This window comes from Triturus cristatus, chromosome 7 (assembly GCF_964204655.1).
Source record: "Triturus cristatus chromosome 7, aTriCri1.1, whole genome shotgun sequence".
NCBI lineage: Eukaryota > Metazoa > Chordata > Amphibia > Caudata > Salamandridae > Triturus > Triturus cristatus.
Genome location: NC_140590.1, coordinates 1,145,504,458 through 1,145,524,890, shown reverse-complemented (window position 1 = coordinate 1,145,524,890; position 20,433 = coordinate 1,145,504,458). Strand labels below are relative to the sequence as shown.

Here is a 20,433-nt window from a genome sequence, read left to right as displayed (position 1 = left end):
CAAACCATGATACTCTGAGGAGAAGCTAGGGTGAAAGGGATTCTTGCTGTAAAGCATAAGAATAAGGGAGGCCCCAAAGGAGAAGACTCTACCCAAGGTGAATTCAAAACTCATTTCCAGATGATATCTGAACAGAATTAAAATATAATTATTTTTGGAAAAAAAGATGCAAATCAAAGATCAGAAACATCATGGTATTTTCTATACTGCTTGTTGTTAAAGTCAGTGCAAAAAGGCAGTGGTTTTCATCACCTCACAAGATCTCTTGCTGGCTTTCTTGTACCGTATTCTGCAATTCATGCATTATTGGTGCCCTTGATCTGGGCCCGGCTGCTCCAATAAGTAGCTCTCCAGCTACCTTTGAGCAGCCTAGCCTACTATTATAGAAGCTTTTTGCTTGGTTGAATTAATATATATATGTCAAAATTGAAAAGTATGTATTCAAGATGAAAACATGTTATGTTATATGTTATGTTATAACAATTTATATGGGGCACTAATACCCGTGGGTATCTAGGCGCTTCCGGTCTTCCAATACTGTGTCAGGGAAAGCTAGTTACTGAAACCCATGTCTTAAGTAGTTTCCTAAACTCAAGCAAGGAGGAAGTCTTCCTAAGAGAAAGAAGAAGGGAGTTCCATTCCTTGATATTATTGTAACTGAAACTCCTCCCCCCCCCCCAATTCTTCCTTTTAAATCTGGAGGTGGGCGTCAGCCTAGCATAGCGGTTTATTTGACTTATACCAACTAAAGGAATCCCACAGATATTAAGGTCCTTCTCTGTACAGTGCCTTATGTGCAATGCAGAGAGCCTTGAATTTAACACGTTGACCAACCGGAAGCCAGTGCAGTTCCTGGATCCCTGATCTAACGGAATGATATTTAGGAACGTCCAGGACTAGTCTAGCGGTGGCATTTTGTACCTCCTGTAACCTTCTGAGTAGATTGGATTGTAGGTTGATATACAAGCCATTGCAATAATCCAATTTTTATCAAACCAGGGTGGTCAATACTGTTTTTCTGGCATTTATGGGAATGAATGAGAGAATCTTACATAAGGTTCTGATGGTGAGGAAGGAGGAGGACACCACCTTCGAAATCTGAGACTTAAAGTTTGGTTTCTCATCTATGATGACCCCCAGATTTTTAACCTTGGCCACTGGTGTAGGTGGGGGGCCAAGAGTGTCCGGCCACTAAGCTGGCGACCACAATGGAAAAAGGTTTCCATACAATACCACCTCCGTCTTGCTTGAGTTCAGTTTCAAGCAATGCCTATTTATCCAATTGCTCAGAGTGACCATGCAGTCATGGAGTTTGATGGAATAATTAACATCCATGTCCACTGTTGAAATAACCAACTGGGTGTCATCAGCATAAGAGGTAGGTATTAGTTCAAAGCTTCTGAACAGAGGAGCTAGTTCAGAAACAAAAATATTAAAGAGCGTAAGGCTCAATGAGGAGCCCTGCGGCACCCCACAAAGCAAAACGAAAGGTGCTGATTTAAAATTGCCCAAGTGAACTGTTTGAGTTCTATCTAATAGGAACGACGTTAGAAGGGAAAGGGCCTTTCCTCCAATACCAATGGTCTTTAAACGTACGACCAAAAGTGTATGGCCCACGGTATCAAACGCCGCGGATAGGTCGAGGAGAACGAGGGCCACCGACCCTCGCCATCCAGCGCCATACGGATTTCGTCCATGGTCTTTATCAAAGCCGTCTCGGTGCTATGATAAGCTCTGAACCCAAACTGACTCTGGTCTAGGATTTGATTCTTTGTGCTGAATGCAGAGAGTTCAACATTTATTAATTTCTCAACGATTTTCATGGGACGCGGGAGCCTCGCAATAGGACAGTAGTTGGCCGGGTCCATTATGTCCAAGTTGTTTTTTTTTAAAAGTGGCAGTATACAGGCCTGTTCCACATAGAAGGGAAGAGCTCTTGTCAAAGCATCTGATTGAACATGCTAGATAGCTGCGGTCTAATGAGATGGCTAATGCTTTGGAGGATCGTGGGAGGGCAGGGATCATCCGGGGATCCTGATTTTCAAAACCCAGAATTTCAATTCTATATTTAAAAGTGATATTTAAATAATAAATCATGCATCATTGGGACATTTATGAGTGATATTATTACCTTGGTGTCAGATGCATTGCAGCTGTTGGTGTTATGTATTACGCTTGTAGAGGCATTCAAGATTGAAAAATCCCTTTTTACACTTCTGCTGGTAATCCTACACTGAGGTGATAACGCCTGTTAATCTTGAATAGAGTGGCCACTGATATAATATTTTCTTATGTGTATGCCACTAATATTATTAATAGTTCGGGATGATTTTCACTGAACATAAGTAGCTCCTTTTACTGAAAAGTTTAGAGACCCCTGATCTGGGCCATCAGCTTTCCATCTCAGGATGAGTAGATATGTAAAGCTGGGTAAGTAACTTTAGATGAAGAAGATTTGTTTCTGCAGGCGATTCCCCTTTTGGGGGTACATCTACCTTTATCTCTGTACACTAGGCTTTGCCAAATATCTGCACAATTTGTGATGCAAAAGCTACAGTGACGCTTGGCTGTCTGTGGCGTTTGTGAATTATCAAAGACCTCGAAGACAATGTGGCTCGTATAAATTCCATTATCGCCTCATATTATTCACCAGTTGTAAGGTGACTATTAGCTAGGGCTCACTCCATTAATTAAAGAACTGATTATAGAGGCAGTTAACTCTCAGCTGGCTTTTGGAAACTACTAGCCTTTTCTTCAATTCTGTTGCAGGTACAGAAAGATGGTGCAACATGTTTACAGAACCCATATGAAGACCATTTTAGAGGCTATTTGCATTGCTGACACACATCTACTGGGTAATTGTTGGTGGGGGTTTATTCATTTTGATCAAGTAAATCCTGACTTTCTAAACCTCAGAACTCGATGGAGTCCATCTGATTCGCTAGTAGTGACCTCAATGTTTAGTTTACACCAAGGACAAAATGAAAATAATTCAATTAAGAGTAAAATCGATAGAAAGATATTTAGATTTAGAGGAACTTGGATACATAGTACTATTTGGAGAAGAACTGAAATGAGGGGAAGGGGAGTTTTTATGTAAAGCATCACCTATGAAAAGGGCCGAGGCAGAAGAGGACATTCAACAGAGAGGAACTTCCACCAACAGAGCATCCCATTGAAAAGACACACTACAGGGACTCACGAATGAGAGGGCTTCAGGTGGAGAGAACTATCAATGGGGAGGGCTCTTAAAAACAGAAGACATTCTTTCAGCTCAAAAGAGAGAGAAGCACACCAGTCTTGAACACCAAAAGGACCACTGATGGCTCCAAGAGTGGAAGAGGGCACTTTCTGGAGGGGCCCTTCAGGGGCTGGAAATATGAAAAAATCTCAGGTGACTGGAGGTCTTCTGTAGACTTGTATAAGGAGGCAATAACATCTCATGGACAGTATGGTGGCACTATCTGGAAAGAGGAATAAGACCTATGGTAGCTAGAGAGAGAAATGCAAACTTCAGTGGATTCAGTGAAGAAGAGGTTAGACAATGGTTGCACAGACCCTAAAATGCTTGAAGAAGGGAAAACATATTTTGATGGCTTGATAAATGTGCTGGACCTTGGATCTCTGCCATAAGGATGGGACCTCCACTGACAGCAGAGATGTTCACTGCCAGTAGACAGTAGAGTGGGCCCTCCAGTGGATGGGTAGATAGAATATTAACCTTTGATGGAGAGGTCGTCCGATTGATAATAAACGGGCAACATCTGATTTCTGGGGAGGAGTTCAAAGGGCTGATGAAAAGAAGAAGGTCCTTAAATGACTGGAGAGAAACAATGGTTGCTCAGATTGATGGAGAGAGGACGAAGCTTGCCAATGGCTGTGAGAGGTGAATATATATGGCTTCAGAAAGAGAGGGAGAGAGATTGGGACAGAGAGAGAGAGAGAGAAAGAGAGAGAGAGAGTGAAACTGAGTTTATATTTAGCAGTCATAGGTGTCTTTAATCTTAGAATATGTTGTACTAAAATCAATGAACATGTAAGACATTTATGAGGTGTCTGATTTTTTATTTCCTGACAAAAGAATTAAATATTTTTTATTCAATTAATTAGATAGAATTCTTTTTTCATGGATAGAATTTTTAAGGAGTAACATTCTTGACATTGACATACTTGAGCATGCATCTCACTGATGAGAAGTGGAAGAATTTAGGGCATCGCCCACGGGACTGGCTCTGTACCGACTCATGACTTCTTGGATCCATGTACTGTAGGCTGCCACATTGCTGTACACACCAGGTTTGTTCTCATCTGCACATCCAGAGCCCCAACTGACAACTCCATGCAGGACCATCTGACCTTCGAGCTCACACACCAGGGGTCCTCCAGAGTCGCCCTGGAAAGAGACATGATGGCAGAAGGGAGGGAAAAAGTTAACACAAGAAGACTATTCTACTAGCGAGCTTATCCTCATTTTACAGAAGCTGTAGAAAATGAAGCATACACCAAGCTGAGCCCATTGTAACTCCTGACTGTATTATTTTACGACACTGGGGTGAAGACCAGATGTGTTTAAGATCCCAGCTCTCTCACTCCGTTATGTGCAGAGGAAAGGCAGAATTCATCAGGTTGTGTGGAAGGTAGGGTGACCTTCCTGGCCTGTCCATTTGCTTGTACCAATGAATAACATCTTTCCAATGAATAACATCTTTTTAAAAATCCTAGAACAGGTAGCTCTCTCCACAGGACTGTCCTATACATCTTTATGAAGGTCTCTTCACTGGAAAGAAAGCGCTCTTGAGAACAAAATGCAGTGCAGTGAATATTTGTATGCCATTCTTCTTTTTCATATCAAATAATAGAGTGTAGGGCTATGGTTGGAGAAGCCATCCAGGATCGCAGGCCAATTTCTGGTCTTAACGCTGATTCAATGGATTAAGCCTTTCATAGAAACTTGACAATATCTATCCAAGAACCACTCTCTAAATGCACAAAACAAGGACCCTCACCACCTTTGTCTGCATCGATGTGTCATCCAGTGAATTTAGGTGAATAACTCTATGCTACAGTGGGGGCAAGACCTCCTACAATATGTGTCCCATAGTCTACCATCCCCTGGGTGCTCATATGATGGTCCAAAGTCTTGAATCTACACCACTCATAGGTTCCAGAGTGGCATGCATTCATGGGCCTGTGTTCGTGATCTCCACTTCCATTCTTTCTGGAAGCTAGATCATCTGAAGGGCAAAGTCAGTCCTTGGTGCCCTGCAGTATCAAGACGGTACACAGCATGTGTCAGAGTATGAGAATGGCTACCTCTGTGGTGCTGTGAAGCTTTGGCTGCTGGCACAGTGTCACGGTCCTCAATTATCTGGTCCTAGCAGGACTTCACCTTCCATTTCATGGCATGCCCTGCAAGCCAGTGGTGTAATGAGTTTGCCATAAACCCTCTGTCAGCAGATCATAATATTTCAATCAACCTTTTATTTTCCTTTTGTATAAACAATACAAACTTCACACTGAACTAGAGAGCCATTACTTCTTTCCTAGACTATCATGTGCTTAGAGTTCTACTACATAGAACAGAATTTCAGGAGCCACCTAATTCATGGAAATGCAAAGGAACAATGTGAGCAGATGAACAGTGTCTGTGGATCCTCTGCTGATAGTCGAAATGCAGGACTTAAAAAGGTTGGCCCACAAGTCTCCACACTAAAGGATCCAAATCATTGGAGGAAGGAAGTAGTGATGCCCTAAACAAATGCCACCAAATAATTTTTTGAGGCCTACGGGGAGATGACAGCTGATCCTCTATGCCTCCCACTAGATCTTCATCTTAAAAAATCTGTGGCAACTTAATTGTCCATTACACGTGTAATTTGCCTCTCTTCTCGCTTATGGCCATTCAGCAGACCTTGTCCAAAAAGCATACAATGCCAATGAACACCACCGTCCTATCATGCTCAATTTGAAATTAGATCTAAATACTCCATCGTCAAAACAACAGATGAAACCATCTGCAGCTGTTTCTGGTACTGCCATTGCCTCCGCCATCAAAACAAACCTCTCCTACCTAAAATCCAAAGTCTGTTAACTTCTCCTTCCAATCTGATGAGGTTCTTCAGTATTTGAACCATCATCATCACTGATCAGGTAATGAAATTCAATTCATCCCTGGAGAACTGGTCAAACTATCTGCCCATCTCTGGACAAGCTCCTAAAAGCCACAGTGGCAGCACAATGCCAATTTCATCTTCAATGACTTCCAGTCTGGCATGTGCCAAAGCTGTAGGACTGAAACTTGCACATACACATTTGAGATCAGTTTTTCTCTACCTTACACCAAGGCAATGCCTGTGCCCTGTTCCTTTCAATCTCTCATGAATGACGATACTGTGCTCGCCCATTCTTTCTCTTAGACTTCATGAGGTCAGATTAGATGTATTCCTTTCAAGGCCTTCCAGCATCATCATGATATACCACAAAGCTCTGTGTCAACCTTGATTGATACCTGATTCCTCTGCATGCACAACACATATGTCAACGTCTATGTCTACCATCCTGCCCCTCGACTGATCTTCCCTCGTGGGCTCCTCATACCAACTCCTCACATGGTTTGTAGTCTGTGTGTTACGTTTGATGACAGACTATCCTTGTGTCAACACTTTCTCAAGCAATTCTTTCACTGCTGCTCTCTACATGGTTTTCTGCCCATACTGGTACTAACACTAAAATTTATCCTAGTGCAGTCAGATGTCCTTTCCTCCTGCAAATGCATCTTCAGTGTTATGTTTGCAGTCATTAGACTTGCTCCAGAACGCATACCTGTGCTCACCGACTCATCCTAAATTTCAACTAACAGGTGTCTCCAACAGGTCTATCACGAACTACCAATAGCTCGCAGGATGCCTCAGAGCTACACACACATGATAGTTGCCTGTCTGCTGATTTGAAAACATGCAGCTGCCCACCAGTTAAGGCAGCACTTGAATTCACTATGGGCCTGACTTAGATCTCGGCGGATGGATTACACCGTCGCAACGGTGATGGATATCCCGTCCGCCGAAATATAAATCCCATTATATCCTATGGGATTTCTATTTCAGCGGACAGAATATCAGTCACCGTTGTGACGGAGCAACACATCCGCTGAGATCAAAATCAGGCCCGATGTCTGTTTTTGTGAGGTCTCACAAACTGGCCGTGCAGAACGATGCAGCCTACCCTCTTCTGAAAGAAATTCTCTTTCTGTTTCTCCTTTTTTCACTCCCTCTCCTTCCTTGTCGATTTCTTGTTCTCACTTATTTCTGGTTTTCTTTCCTTCTTTCCTCCATTTTCTCCCCTTTCATTCTCTACTTCTTTCTTTCTATCTCTCTACTTTCTTGCATTCTTTGATTTTTTCTTGTTTTCCTGTATATTTCTTTATTGTTCTTGCTGTTTCTTTCTTTACTTTTTCTTTCATTTCTCATTCTTCTTCGACTTCTCTCACTCTCCTCTTTTATGTAATTCTTTCCCCAATTCTTTCTCTCTTCGGCTCATTATCTTATTTTTCCTCCCTTTCCAGTCTTTCTCGCAGTCCTTCTTCCTTTTTTTCCCTTTCTCCCCTTTCTTACCTTCTCTTCTTCATCTTTCTTTCTTTGCTTTCATTTTTTTCTTCTTTTTCTACTTTTTATTCCACTCCTTTCTGTCTTTCTTTCTTTCTTCTTATATTCCTCTTTGCACTTTGACTATCTTCCTTTTTTCTTTCTCACTTAATTCCTTTAGTTATTTCTGTTTATTCTTTCCTCTTGTGCTTCACTCCTTATCTCAAGTTTCTCTAATTTTCAGTTTCTTTATTTTTCTAGCCGTCTTACTTTCCTCCTTCATTCTCTCCTTTGCCCGTTCTCTTTCTTTCTGCTGTTTTTCTCTTTTTTCCTGTCATTCTTCCTTTTTTCTTATTCTTCTCCAGTCATTTGTTTCACTGCTTATTTCTCTTTAGTCCCTTGTTCTTTTTCTACTCTCTAACTCTCTTTCTTCTTTTATCTCCTTTCATCTTTTGCTCTTTGTGGTTTCATTTAATTTTTTTCCTTTTTCTATCCTTTTGTTCATCCTCGTTCTTTTCTTTCTTTCTTCTTTCTCTTTTTTTCTTTTTTCTCATTTTCTCTCCCTTCTATTTTCCTCTCCTTTCTCTTTTTCAGTTTCTCTCTGTTTTCTGTTGATTTCTTTCTCTTGTTATCTCTCAAAAGTAACATGACAAAATTGGTTCTTGGGGACCCCATTGGTAAACCATTTGCCATACTGCCTATAATTCTCTTTGCTCCCTGAGACTGAAGTAGTATACACCAGTGGAGGTGTTTAAGTCACCTAGCCTTGGTGTAGGTTTATTGAATCTTTTATTAGACAGTAGCTCAGTATGGTTTTTAATGATCAGAAGTAGCTCTCACTATGGGAAAAGTTGGAGACTCCTAGACTAGAGGGGCCACATCACTTGCACTCACTACATTTTTTCAGCAATAAACTACTTCATGTCAGGGACATTTTCTCTCTCTTCCTTCTTGGGCTCACCATGCCTCGCATGTTGCTCCTGTGATGAAAACAATCAATGATGGTCACCCTGCTCTTAAACGTTTCAGCCTCTGCCATTGTGTCCTGAAGAGGATGGGGCTCTGGGTCAAGGATTTCTGAGGCTAAGCTGTCAAAACCTCTGTGATTCCCCATCTCTTCACAAAGTAGGGAAATTGAAAGTTTGGCTGAGACAGAGCCCCTTTTCACTTTGCCAAACTCCGAATAATCACTATTGCCTCTCCAGAAAGTCTGGGCCTTATGGCTGAGAAGCAGAAACCAATTTTCTCTTCTCTGAGTGTCAAAAGTCAGACCTTGATGCATAAGATGGCCAGGACATGTATACCCTGTCTATGAACAAGATTTGTATTTGAATTAGTCCTTCTTGCTCAAACTTAGAGATTATGGCATGAAGTTCTTTACAGTCACACCTAGTACACCTTGTATTCTTCTATAGTATGCTTTTTACTCCCTTCTCTATTCTCCCTCCTTTTATGCTGTGGAGTAGTAGTATTTTCTGGACATTGTGCTGCTGGTTCCTACTCTGGTGTGCTAAGGACTGTTTGTCAATAGCACCAAATATCTTAAATGACAATATTATCCCTAGCCACTCTTGCGTTCTGGGTGGATAGTAATCTAGACTTGCATCCCTGTATATGTGTACTACAGACTACGTACTATTACCCCCTAATCCAGAGAATCGAAGACCTATCAAAACTGAAACATGGTCCTAAGAGAGTCAAAGGGGAGTGGTGTCACAGGAACCCTCTTCATTGTTTCAGCATGATCTACCTGGAATAAAGAGTTTTTTCCAGGTGAAAGTCAGTCTTACCTGGCATGCATCGGTACCTCCTTCCAAGAACCCAGCACACAGCATTCCGGGGCCAATGCGGTTCCCATGGATGTCTGGAGCACGGCAGCGATCCAGGGGGATGATGGGAACAGAAGCTTCCTGCAGAAAATTTGAATACTCGGTGGCTTCTGCGTGAGAGAAGATTGACCTTGTCAAATGAAGAATCTAATACTGGGAGAGAGTAGATCCGTGTGTCTCAACTACAGGATCAGAACCAGGCCCCAGCCGCTTCATAAAATGAACCAAAAATGATCATCAACAGCCATGTAGGATTATACACCTGAGATTCCTCAACTACCAACCACAGAGAAAGCTCAATCCCTTACTCTATACACTAAAGGAAGTCTTCAACTACTCATCCTACACTACTTTAAAGGCTCTCCACTACTAAAATAGTTCTCAACCCTCCTCCCAGGAACTAAAGAAGTTTCTCACCCCCCTCATTGCATATGTTAACAAAGGTTCTCAACTCCTCATCCTCTGCACTAATGGTTCTCAATCCTTCATCCTAGGTATGTGAGACGGTTTGTAATATTCATTCGAGGAACTAAAGAAGCTTCTCAAATTCTTAATATGTATGCACTGCAGGAGGATCTTCCATTTCGGCATCCTTTACACTAGAAGAACTTCTGATCTTCTTCGTTTGCTCTGCCCCTTCCCAGCTTTACCCACTTCTGCTACTGTGCCCTCTTCCATAGCTCCAGGCCTTTTCTTACCAGGTTGTCACTGGGAAACATCCATTACAACGCAGTCATTACATCGCACTGCTTTTACAATGCAGCTGTTACAACGTAACTGCCTTTACATCGCATGCCATTACAACACATGCCATTACAACGCGTCACTACAACGCATGCCATTACAATGCATACCATTATAATGCATGCAATTACAACACATTCTAAGGTAAGTAATAGAGATTTTTTTGTTTTAGGGTAGGCATGGATTTTGGGGTTGATGGGAATAGTAATTTTTACCCCTACACTATCCAAAACTTACCCTACTGTTGCCTTAAAATTAAATGTGTTGTACTGGTATTCATTGTAATGGTATGCGTTGTAATAGAATGCATTGTAATAGTAGTTTTTAAAAATGCGTTGTCATGGCATGCGTTGTAAAATCATGCAATGTAATGGTAGTTGCGATGTAAAAACTGCGTTGTAAAAGCATGTGTTGTAATTGTTTGCGTTGTAACGTCATATATTCGTTGTCACTCTGTCTATAGTCTGACTTGCCCACTTCCACAAGAATTTGCTATTTGCCTTTTCGTCTGTCTCTTCACCATTGATTTCCCCCCTTATCGTGTACAGCCCCTTTCTATGCCTGCGCGTTTGTTCTGACTCCTCCCGCTGCACTGGCCTCATTCCCTGCTTTGCACACTTTTCTGGTATGCTCTATGATACTTCTGTAAGCCCTTTCCCAACTTACCTTCAAACTGATGACCCCATCCCACTATTTCGCACTGCGTGCCAGCGCTCACAGGATCTTGACCACTGGGCAGACAGGCCGGCTGTATGAAAGAGGAGTACTCAGCACAATGACCATCCTTCTCCTTCAAGCGCACCAACCCTGCAGGGCACAAGGGGATGAGAACAGAGAGGTGTGGATAAAGGCTGAACGAATGTGAGAGAGTACGTTGGCTTTGGTTCCCATAGGGTATCTGTAAGACTGTGGGTGAGGTGCTGCTCTCTGTTGCAGTGTTATTCTCTGCTGGAGGCCCTTCTTTGATCTCTAAGGGGCTCAGTTCCACTAAGAGTCTGTTGCTGGTCATCTTATGCTTTCCCAGGATCCAATGCACAATTTTGGGAATTTGTGTCCTCCACCAGCTCCCACTCTGCCTGTTATGTTCGTGTTATTCCACCCCTTTTTCTTTATCGACCACCCAAGTCTTACTTTGCCTGCTATGGCCATGAACGGATATCACGCAAGACCCAGGTTCAAATATCCCATCATGTGGAGAACCTGACTCTATGTTTTTAGTGGACGCAAATAGATTTTTACTGAAGAGGGTTCTGACCTGGGGGCTGAAACACATTTCTGAGTCCATGATGAAGCCCAGAATTTCCACAGAATGACAGTATTGATATGGTTCACAGTAGCTATGAGGTGTAATACCTGAATAGCAACTCCAAAATATTGTTTCACCATACTATTGGTGCCAAAATTTCGTGAATGCAATAGTAAAGTGTGGTAGTATAAAATATACCTTTAATGTAGTTTCTTTTGTAAATATTTTTTTAACATTTTTATATTTTGTTAATAGGTAACATATAGTTTATAATGCTACTTTTTAAAAATATGTTAACTTTTTACAGATTTGGTATGTTAATGGTGGGTTGTTTGTATTATTAATATGTGAATTAATAATAATGCTTATTTATAATATTTTAAATTAGAATGTTATTTTATTAAAACTAATGGAAAAATAGTACACAATGTAGTAAAATATTGGATTTAATTTACATACAAGACAAAAACCATGGGTGGCACATCTTTCTCAGCTCAAGCAGCCAAACTATGGAATTCACTACTTACACACATTAGATCCACTGACAGCCTCTTAACATCAGAAGATTAGTCAAGAGGTGGATAACTCCCACATGACCACTTTGTGTACACCACAACAGTGTACCACAACAGTATTCTCTGACATGACATACTATGCTTTTCACTGCATAGAGATGAAGTTGTTATTATACATGTGTCATTGTACATTGCACTATGCTTCCTGTTATAAGCATATACATTTATATAAGGAAAAATATATATATTATAGCACAAGGCACATGTATGAAAAACAAAATATAATAATTGCTGCTTCTATGTACATATAGGTGCATATATAGAGGAGATAATGCCTCCTACCAACATTTTAAGAAATGTCATTAAATAATTTGCATACTTTACCACAAGATAAATGTGAATTTCCTGCAATGTAAATATTGCTGCTTCTATGCACATATTGGAATTTACAAAAAGGAGTTTTCTCCAGCCAATAAAACCTTACAGAGTGTCATGTGCATACATGTATGTATAAAATGATTTCAGTTTTCTGCTATAAAAAATAATCTTCTTTCAACCTTTGTCCTTTCCTCCTCTCTCAGACTCATCCCAAACCGTTTTGACTTCTATGAATCCCCATTCATTCTTCTCAAACTTTCCCCTCCTTTTTTACCCATGTCAACCAAACAACACACACAGCCACTGCTTAAAAAAACAACTTACTACTTTCCCTTTCAAATCTGTTCCCATCATCCTATCCTTCCTCTAAACTCTACTAACCACTGACGAAATCAAGAGCACAAAACTAAAACAACTAATGCACACAAAATAGAAGCAAACTTGTTACTAATCTACTAACTATTAACCTCTGATCTTGGATTCTGTTTTTAGTATCTACTTTTTATGGTTTATATTGAACGAAATAAAGTGTGTTGGAATGGAATGGAATATCGTGCTTTTCGCTGCAAAGTACTTCAACGCCTCATCAGGGGTAGTAAGGGCTGCATCAATATCATTAACATTTACAATTTAAAGTTGTATTTTTTTATTTATACACATAGGTTGTGTCTCTTATAGGGAAATTGCATTGGGTAGCTTGTTATTAGTAAGCGTGATTAACATTTCTTTTTTGGTTTATTATTGTAAAATTCTTTTTTCATTTATTAAACAATATTATTTTTACAAAATAAAAATAAAATTGGGATTCCTATTTAAGTATAGTTTACTAATTCAATTAATATACAATTCATTTTTAGTTTAATTTAAAAATATATTTGGATTCACATGTATTTACATTTTCTATTACGCTTAAAATCTGAATAAATTGGAGAATGATATGTTAATTTTTATAAAGAACCCAAGGTGGCCGAATGGAAATTGGAGCCTGAGCCAGGGGGAGGCTTTGAGAATATGAAGTGAGGATTGAGCCCCCAAAGTGTATACATGTCCTGACCTCAGGGTGTCTTCAACAACCATCCGTGTTGTGTGATTACAAGTGTCAGATGGAGTGTTTGCATTGTATTGCATTTGTTCACTGAAAAAAATCTTTAATAATCATGTAACTGGAATTAGAATAGTACATGTGACCCACCTCTCCCAAATAAATGCACTATTCCCCATGTTTGTGGGACTAGAGTTAGAATATTAAATCTCACTCCCTCTAAATATATGCACTTGCAACACTGTTTATGGTAAATTTTACCATCTCCCTCCACCCCCAAACATATGCACTTTTCCTAATGTTTATATGATTGGACTTAATATTTAGGGGGCTATTATGATCCCGTTCGGAAGGGCTCCGAATTGGATTTGGGTTTGCTGAATCCGATTCGGAAACCCTTCTTTCCGACTTAATCATACCCAGTTCAGAACGACAGATTATGATGCCTGGAAACTGTTAGGGTTGTCCGAATTGGCTCCGAAAGGCATTCGGACAAGTCGAGCCTTTCGGAGCCGATCCATACAGATCTATGGAAATGGTTTCTGAGCGAGCAATTACAATGAACGATTCGGACAGCCGTTTCGATTCAGTTTGCCCGAAACTAAACGGCTGTTGGAATCTGTCTTTGCGGGCCCGTAGCAGGCCTCCCTTCACCCGAGGCCCTCCGAATCAGGCCAGTAGGGGTAACCATGGGTCCCCTCTTCCCAACCATGCACAGTGTGGCAGGCACCATGGGGTGCCCACCACAGGGTGCACGATTGCCCCAGCCACTCCTTTCTTCAATGCGAGCCTGTGTTCTCGTTCCTTTAAAGTCAATGGGAGTCTGACAGGATCGTATCCGGATGCATCCAAAACACTCGGTCAGAATCCCCCGATCCGAGTCGTCCGGAAAGCATTCCGGAACCGAATCGGTCAGAATGCTTTCCGGATGAGATCATAATCGGCCCCTAAGTCTGACCTCTATATCAAATATATACTTGGTAATACATATAGTTGTAAATATATGCATGTTCCCCAACATTTATGTGAATAGAATTAAAATAATAAATCAAACCCTCTCCCCCCTCAAATATATGCACTTACTCCAGTGTTTATGGGACTGGAATCAGAATAGTAAGTCTGATGCCCCTCCTGAATATATGCACTTTCCCCAATATTTTTGGGACTGGAGTTAAAGTAATAACTACCACTCAGCCTCCAACCCCCACCCCTAGTATTTGCACTTTCTCCAAAATGTATGGGATTGGAGTTAGAATATAAAATCTATACTCCTCCCAACCAAATGAAGGCACTTTCCCTATCATTTGTGGGACTGGAATTAGAACAGTAAACATGTGAAAGGGGTTAGAAACATAAATATATCCAGCCACTACCCAATATATAGCCTTTCTCTAATGTTTGTGGGGCTGGACATACAATATGTAGCCTGACTCCCCAGGTAAATGCACTTTGCCTATTTGTGGGCCTGAAGTTAGAGAGTTAACATAGTAAATCCACCCCCAATGCTGCCAAAAATATGCACTTTTCATTCATGAAAAAATACTTTTTTATATTGTGGTTATTTTTTTTAAATTGTATTATGGTTATGGTTAAATCTATTTACTTTTATTACAATATTATATGTACTTAACATTGGGACTTACTGACAATTCATTTATGAGTACAGGAAGCAATCTTACATGCTTTTGTGAGTCTACCCTGACCCAAACTTCCAACTCCTTGTTAGTAAACGTTCAAAGAGGGCACAGTCCTTTCTATTTATACTAATTGTAAATTAATATTTCCTTAATATTTACATTTTAGTCCCACTTTTGATGTTTAGGGCCAATTGACAAAGGCATGTAATAGTATGAAAAAACGGTAGAATTAAATTACAAAATGCGAATAATGCATCTGTAAATATGCCCTGATAATCTTGTAAATTCGATATTTTTACTGGCAATATTGTTGCTGTTGATATTATCATAATGAGTATACAAAATACTTTTGTTATCAATATTTTGGACACAATATTTTTGTGTCACGATATTCCAATATACAATATAGAATCCTGTGAAAAATATCATGGCATCGGATTTTTCTGACATATTGGATATTACATTGATTTCAAGCCTCCTATGCCTGACTTGCTTTAGAATAGTCTCCAACCAAGTATTGCCTAGTTTGACATTGCAACAGTTTCTGACCTCTGTCAAGAAATAATTTGTACTGAAACATTTGTTCACTCAATCCAAGCCTGAGCCTGGCTTTGTTGGTTTTGGTATCAAAATATTCAAAAACTGAAGTATTCAAATGAAATCACTGTAGGTTGTCATGTGCTGTATGTGGGTTCACTGATGTTCATAAGATTTTGCTTCCGCAAAAGTTCATCTTGGAGAGGGGTCACAATTTATGCTGGGTCTACAAATCTGGGCAGGGTCATTCGTAGAGGCTACATTTTGCCAGGCATTTGCATCTTGTTCATTCAAGCACGTAGTATATCCCCACAACTGACTACCCGCCCACAGGCATAGTCATCTTATGTTGCAACTCACCAATGTCATGGACAGATGTGGTCTGTACATATTCTTCATGTGGAAAGTACGCCTGCACCTGAAACGTAGCTGTGTTCTTGTTGGTCTCGTTGAAGTTGTTCTGCCCAAGTACAACAGTCATCTGAGAGGGGTCAGAGCTGAGGACAAAGACACAGTGTGCTGTTTACAATGCTTTGCTCATGCTATTCAGCCACAAACCATCTGTAGAGGTATAAGGCACTTCAGTGCTGAATGTGGGAAGCCAAAGGGAGGCCCCAGTGTACACTTGATTGAACCAGTCTCCGCTGGGGGGCAAGCCGAGCCATCCTCTGATGGTTCATCACTGGGCTGTGCCAGGAATGAACTATTCTGAATAGGTGTATTTGGAGAGTCAGAACTACTGTAGATAAAAGGTACAGCACTAGGAGATTACGAGATTGGAACATGCTTTGCAAGGAAGAAAGGCCAAATGCTCGCTAAAGCTTGTAAACTGGAGAATCAGGATAAAGGCTCAAGCTGTGGGATCGGTAATCTGGAGAACACAATTGTTGAAGGTGTGAAGCTAGGTGAAAGGAGGGCTGTAAATTTGCAAATTTAGGGCCTGATTACGAGTTTGGTAGTGCGGCACTGGGTCCACCCAGCCTCCACAATGCCAAACCCATAGTCGGGCCACCTACCAGATTATGAGTGTTTCTTGTGTCTGGCAGACTTTTTTTTATATTTGCACGCGGTGTTTCAGAAAATAGGCACCACCATGGGAACGCCCAAAAAAGTTCCAGCACAGCATGGACTGTAAAGTTCATGCCATGCAGGAATGAGGTGCATGCATACAGGGGGCACATGTTGTGTCCCTCTGTATGCACCCCATGGCCCACAGGCAACAGGGGGCCATGTAGGGCCTTCTTTATTTCCTCTCCTTTTCATGGTGGAGAACCCGCCATTACAACCATGGCGGAGAGGAAACTTGTAATATGCTTGGCGGGACCGTGGCAGTCCTACCACACATATTGTTGCCTCTATAGTGCAGCACCACCACCAGGGAATGGCAGTTCCTTGGCAGTTGCAGTGGAGCAATGGCGGTCAGACCGCCCTAATTGTATTTGGCCCCGTGAGTCTGTCGGTCGTAATCTAGCCCTATGGGATGTGGGAACTTTTGAAAAAAGGGTAGAAGATCAGGGAACCAATGCAAGCAGGACTGCGCATTCGGGAGAAATGGAGAATAGGTAAGTGGAGAGATTCACTGACAAAATATCGAACTTATAAATATAGTCACACAAAAATATGGTAACATGAATATCGATGTCAAAAATATCGTCATCCTATAGTTATCATGTACATAAAAAAAATATTGGGAAAAAACGTCATTAATATCATTGTCTAAAATATTGTTTTTTAAAATATAAATAAATATAAATAGTAAACATTAAGGGCCCTATTATGATGTCGGTCAGATATCCGCCGACCGCAGGTCAGAGGCTTTCCGACCGACATCTAAGGATTACAGTCCGAACACCTTATTACAATGAAGGCGGTCGGAGTGTAAACTGGCTGGTCTGACCGACTAGCCTCTGACAGGCAACAGAGCTGCAACCTAATCCCTTAAAGACGCAGTGTCCGCCGTCGGTATTACGATGCCAGCCTTTCTGACATTGAAAGCCTGTCGGAAAGTGACTTTGGGGGCCCCTGGCAAGGCCCCCTTGCCTCTGCATCCTACGGCTGTGGGCCTGGGGAGCGCAAGGTGTCCCCCTGTGAATACCTGCACCCTGTGGCAGGCACAGTGAGGTGCCTGCCACAGGGCACAGGGATTCACCCAAACCCGATTTCTCTATGGGAGCTTGTGCTGTGGTCGGTTTCTGATTGCCACACATGCTCTCATAGGGAAATGGGGGTCTGCAACCGCACCATGTGTGGTTGCATCGCAATATTGTGGTCAGGACCGCCAATCAGAGGTCAGTCGGAGGCAACTTTGACCGACATCGTAATGAGGTCCTTTATATATTAAACAATAATAGTAATATAATCAAAATTAAATGTATTCACTTGCTTTTAAATGAAATAGAACTATTAAACTTAGTTACAAAAATTAAACACACATAACTGAGTATATATTTTTATTTACCTATGTCTAATTAAAACATATTATTAGATTAATAATTTAAATCTATATAATAATTTAATAATGTATTTTAAATATAATACTATAACATATATATATATATATATATATATATATATATATATATATATATATATATATATATATATATATATATATATATATATATATATATATATATATATATATATAATCTACTGGCGGTCGCCGGTAGATAGTTATAGTTAGGACCGTGTTTCCATAGGAAATCTCGAAATTCTATTTTGAATAACTTTGGCGCCGGTTGACGAATCTTCGCAAAAGTTTCAAAACTAATGGGGCGCTCCGCTCAGCTCCTACCCTGAAGGTCTCGGGGTGATTCGTCAAGCGGGGGCCGAGAAAAAAGGGGGGTCCCAAAACGTGTTTTCCCCATGCATTTTTCCATAGGACCTTTAGTCGAAGGTACAGCCCGAACGGCTGAACAGAATTACTTGAAATTTGGCAGAGAGGTAGTCCTCAGGTCAGGGAAGTGCCTTTTGCAGGTTTGGTGTCAATCTGTTCAGTATTTCCTGAGAAAATAGCATTTAAAAGCATATAAATATCTATACGCGCACACGTGCGCCCACGGTGCCGTGCGCGAGCGAAATTCTGATTGGTTGTTAGATGTCAGTCAACATTCGAATCGGTCGAAATCAGGAAGTGTCGGCCGCCATTTTGTCTCTCACACTGAACAGCAAAGGGGGACAAAAGGTGGAAAACCTGAAAAGGGGGCAGGGAAGAGAGTTCCTGACCCCCTAGCCTTTGTCAGGGGTTCACCCCATGGGTGAAATAAACATTTTATTTATTTTTTATAAAAATCTCGGGGTGCGGGCACGGTGCGCGCACGGTGCTTGGTGCACGCAGCGCACCGTGCACCCAACGCGCGCGCACGGAGCGCGAGGCGCACCGTGCGCGCGCGGTGTGCGCACGATGAAAAACCTTTAAAAAAATATATATTAATAAATACATAACTTAGCATTTAAAAAACCGTACAAATTCACTTAAAAAACCATAGGTTTCACACACGTTATAGTTAGGAATTAGCATTTAAAAAACCTTGCAAATTCATTTAAAAAACCATAGGTTTCACACAGGTTATAGTTAGGTGGACATTTCACTCGTAAAAAACCAATGAAATTCCCCCGTTATAGTTAGTTCAGATAACTATAACTCACGCGACCGCCACTCTATCACAAGGATGATGTCATCAGTGATGTCATGAGTCATGCCACTGACCATGTCATGAGTGATGTAATATGTGACGTCATGAGCAGTGGATTGCGTGCGCGCGAGTTATAGTTATCTGAACTAACTATAACGGGGGAATTTCATTGGTTTTTTACGAGTGAAATGTCCACCTAACTATAACCTGTGTGAAACCTATGGTTTTTTAAGTGAATATATATATATATATATATATATATATATATATATATATATATATATATATATATATATATATATATATATACATATATTCTGCTCCAAAGGTTGTCCACCTGGAGAGTACCACTCGATCAGCAGCTTTATTTTTGATAGGCAGGGAGGAGGATCTGCTTGTAGAGGCCGCTCCGTAATGGAATTGCCTGACGCGTTTTGAAGCTCCATATGCTTCTCTTCAGAGGCTTGAACGGAGACAGTGTGTGCAAACGCTGAACCCACTTCGCCATTTTCATATTGCACACCCACCAATGGGAAGCTCGAATGAGACTGCGCATTGTGGGAAATGTGGTCCGGATAGCACACAAATCGTGTCCTGTATGGACCCTGCAAGGGAACTCGTCCTCAATCCTGTTTACCGCTGCTGGCCCACATTGCCGACATGATAGTTACCATGTCAGGTGGCCCCCATAACATTACGGGGTGGTGCACACTCCACGGCAGGACAGCCGCGTATTACATTCTGCTCCAAAGGTTGTCCATCTGGTGAGTAGCACTCGATCAGCAGCTTTATTTATGATAGGCAGGGACGAGGATCCGCTTGTAGAGGCCGCTCCATAATGGAATTGCCTGACGCGTTTTGAAGCTCCATATGCTTCTCTTCAGAGGCATGAACGGAGACAGTGTGTGCAAACGCTGAACCCACTTCGCCATTTTCATATTGCACACCCACCAATGGGAAGCTCGAATGAGACTGCGCATTGTGGGAAATGTGGTCCGGATAGCACACAAATCGTGTCCTGTATGGACCCTGCAAGTGAACTCGTCCTCAATCCTGTTTACCGCTGCTGGCCCACATTGCCGACATGATAGTTACCATGTCAGGTGGCCCCCATAACATTACGGGGTGGTGCACACTCCACGGCAGGACAGCCGCGTATTACATTCTGCTCCAAAGGTTGTCCATCTGGTGAGTAGCACTCGATCAGCAGCTTTATTTATGATAGGCAGGGACGAGGATCCGCTTGTAGAGGCCGCTCCATAATGGAATTGCCTGACGCGTTTTGAAGCT

The 20,433-nt window shown here is 41.4% G+C and overlaps 1 protein-coding gene across 2 annotated transcripts in view; it reads right to left on the bottom strand.

Annotated features, from left to right (window-relative positions):
- F12 (coagulation factor XII) overlaps positions 1–20,433 on the bottom strand; it is a 129,086-nt gene that overhangs the window by 10,172 nt on the left and 98,481 nt on the right. The window contains exons 11-14 of one of the 2 annotated variants that reach the window (XM_085618340.1): positions 15,869–16,005; positions 10,820–10,960; positions 9,371–9,519; positions 4,171–4,393 (exon numbers count right to left, since the gene is read on the bottom strand). In XM_085618340.1, coding sequence (XP_085474466.1) covers positions 4,184–4,393; positions 9,371–9,519; positions 10,820–10,960; positions 15,869–16,005 — 637 coding nt within the window. In that variant the 3' untranslated portion in view covers positions 4,171–4,183. Of the gene's footprint in view, positions 1–3,981; positions 4,394–9,370; positions 9,520–10,819; positions 10,961–15,868; positions 16,006–20,433 lie in introns of those variants that run through there. The other variant, XM_085618339.1, reaches the window with a different exon arrangement.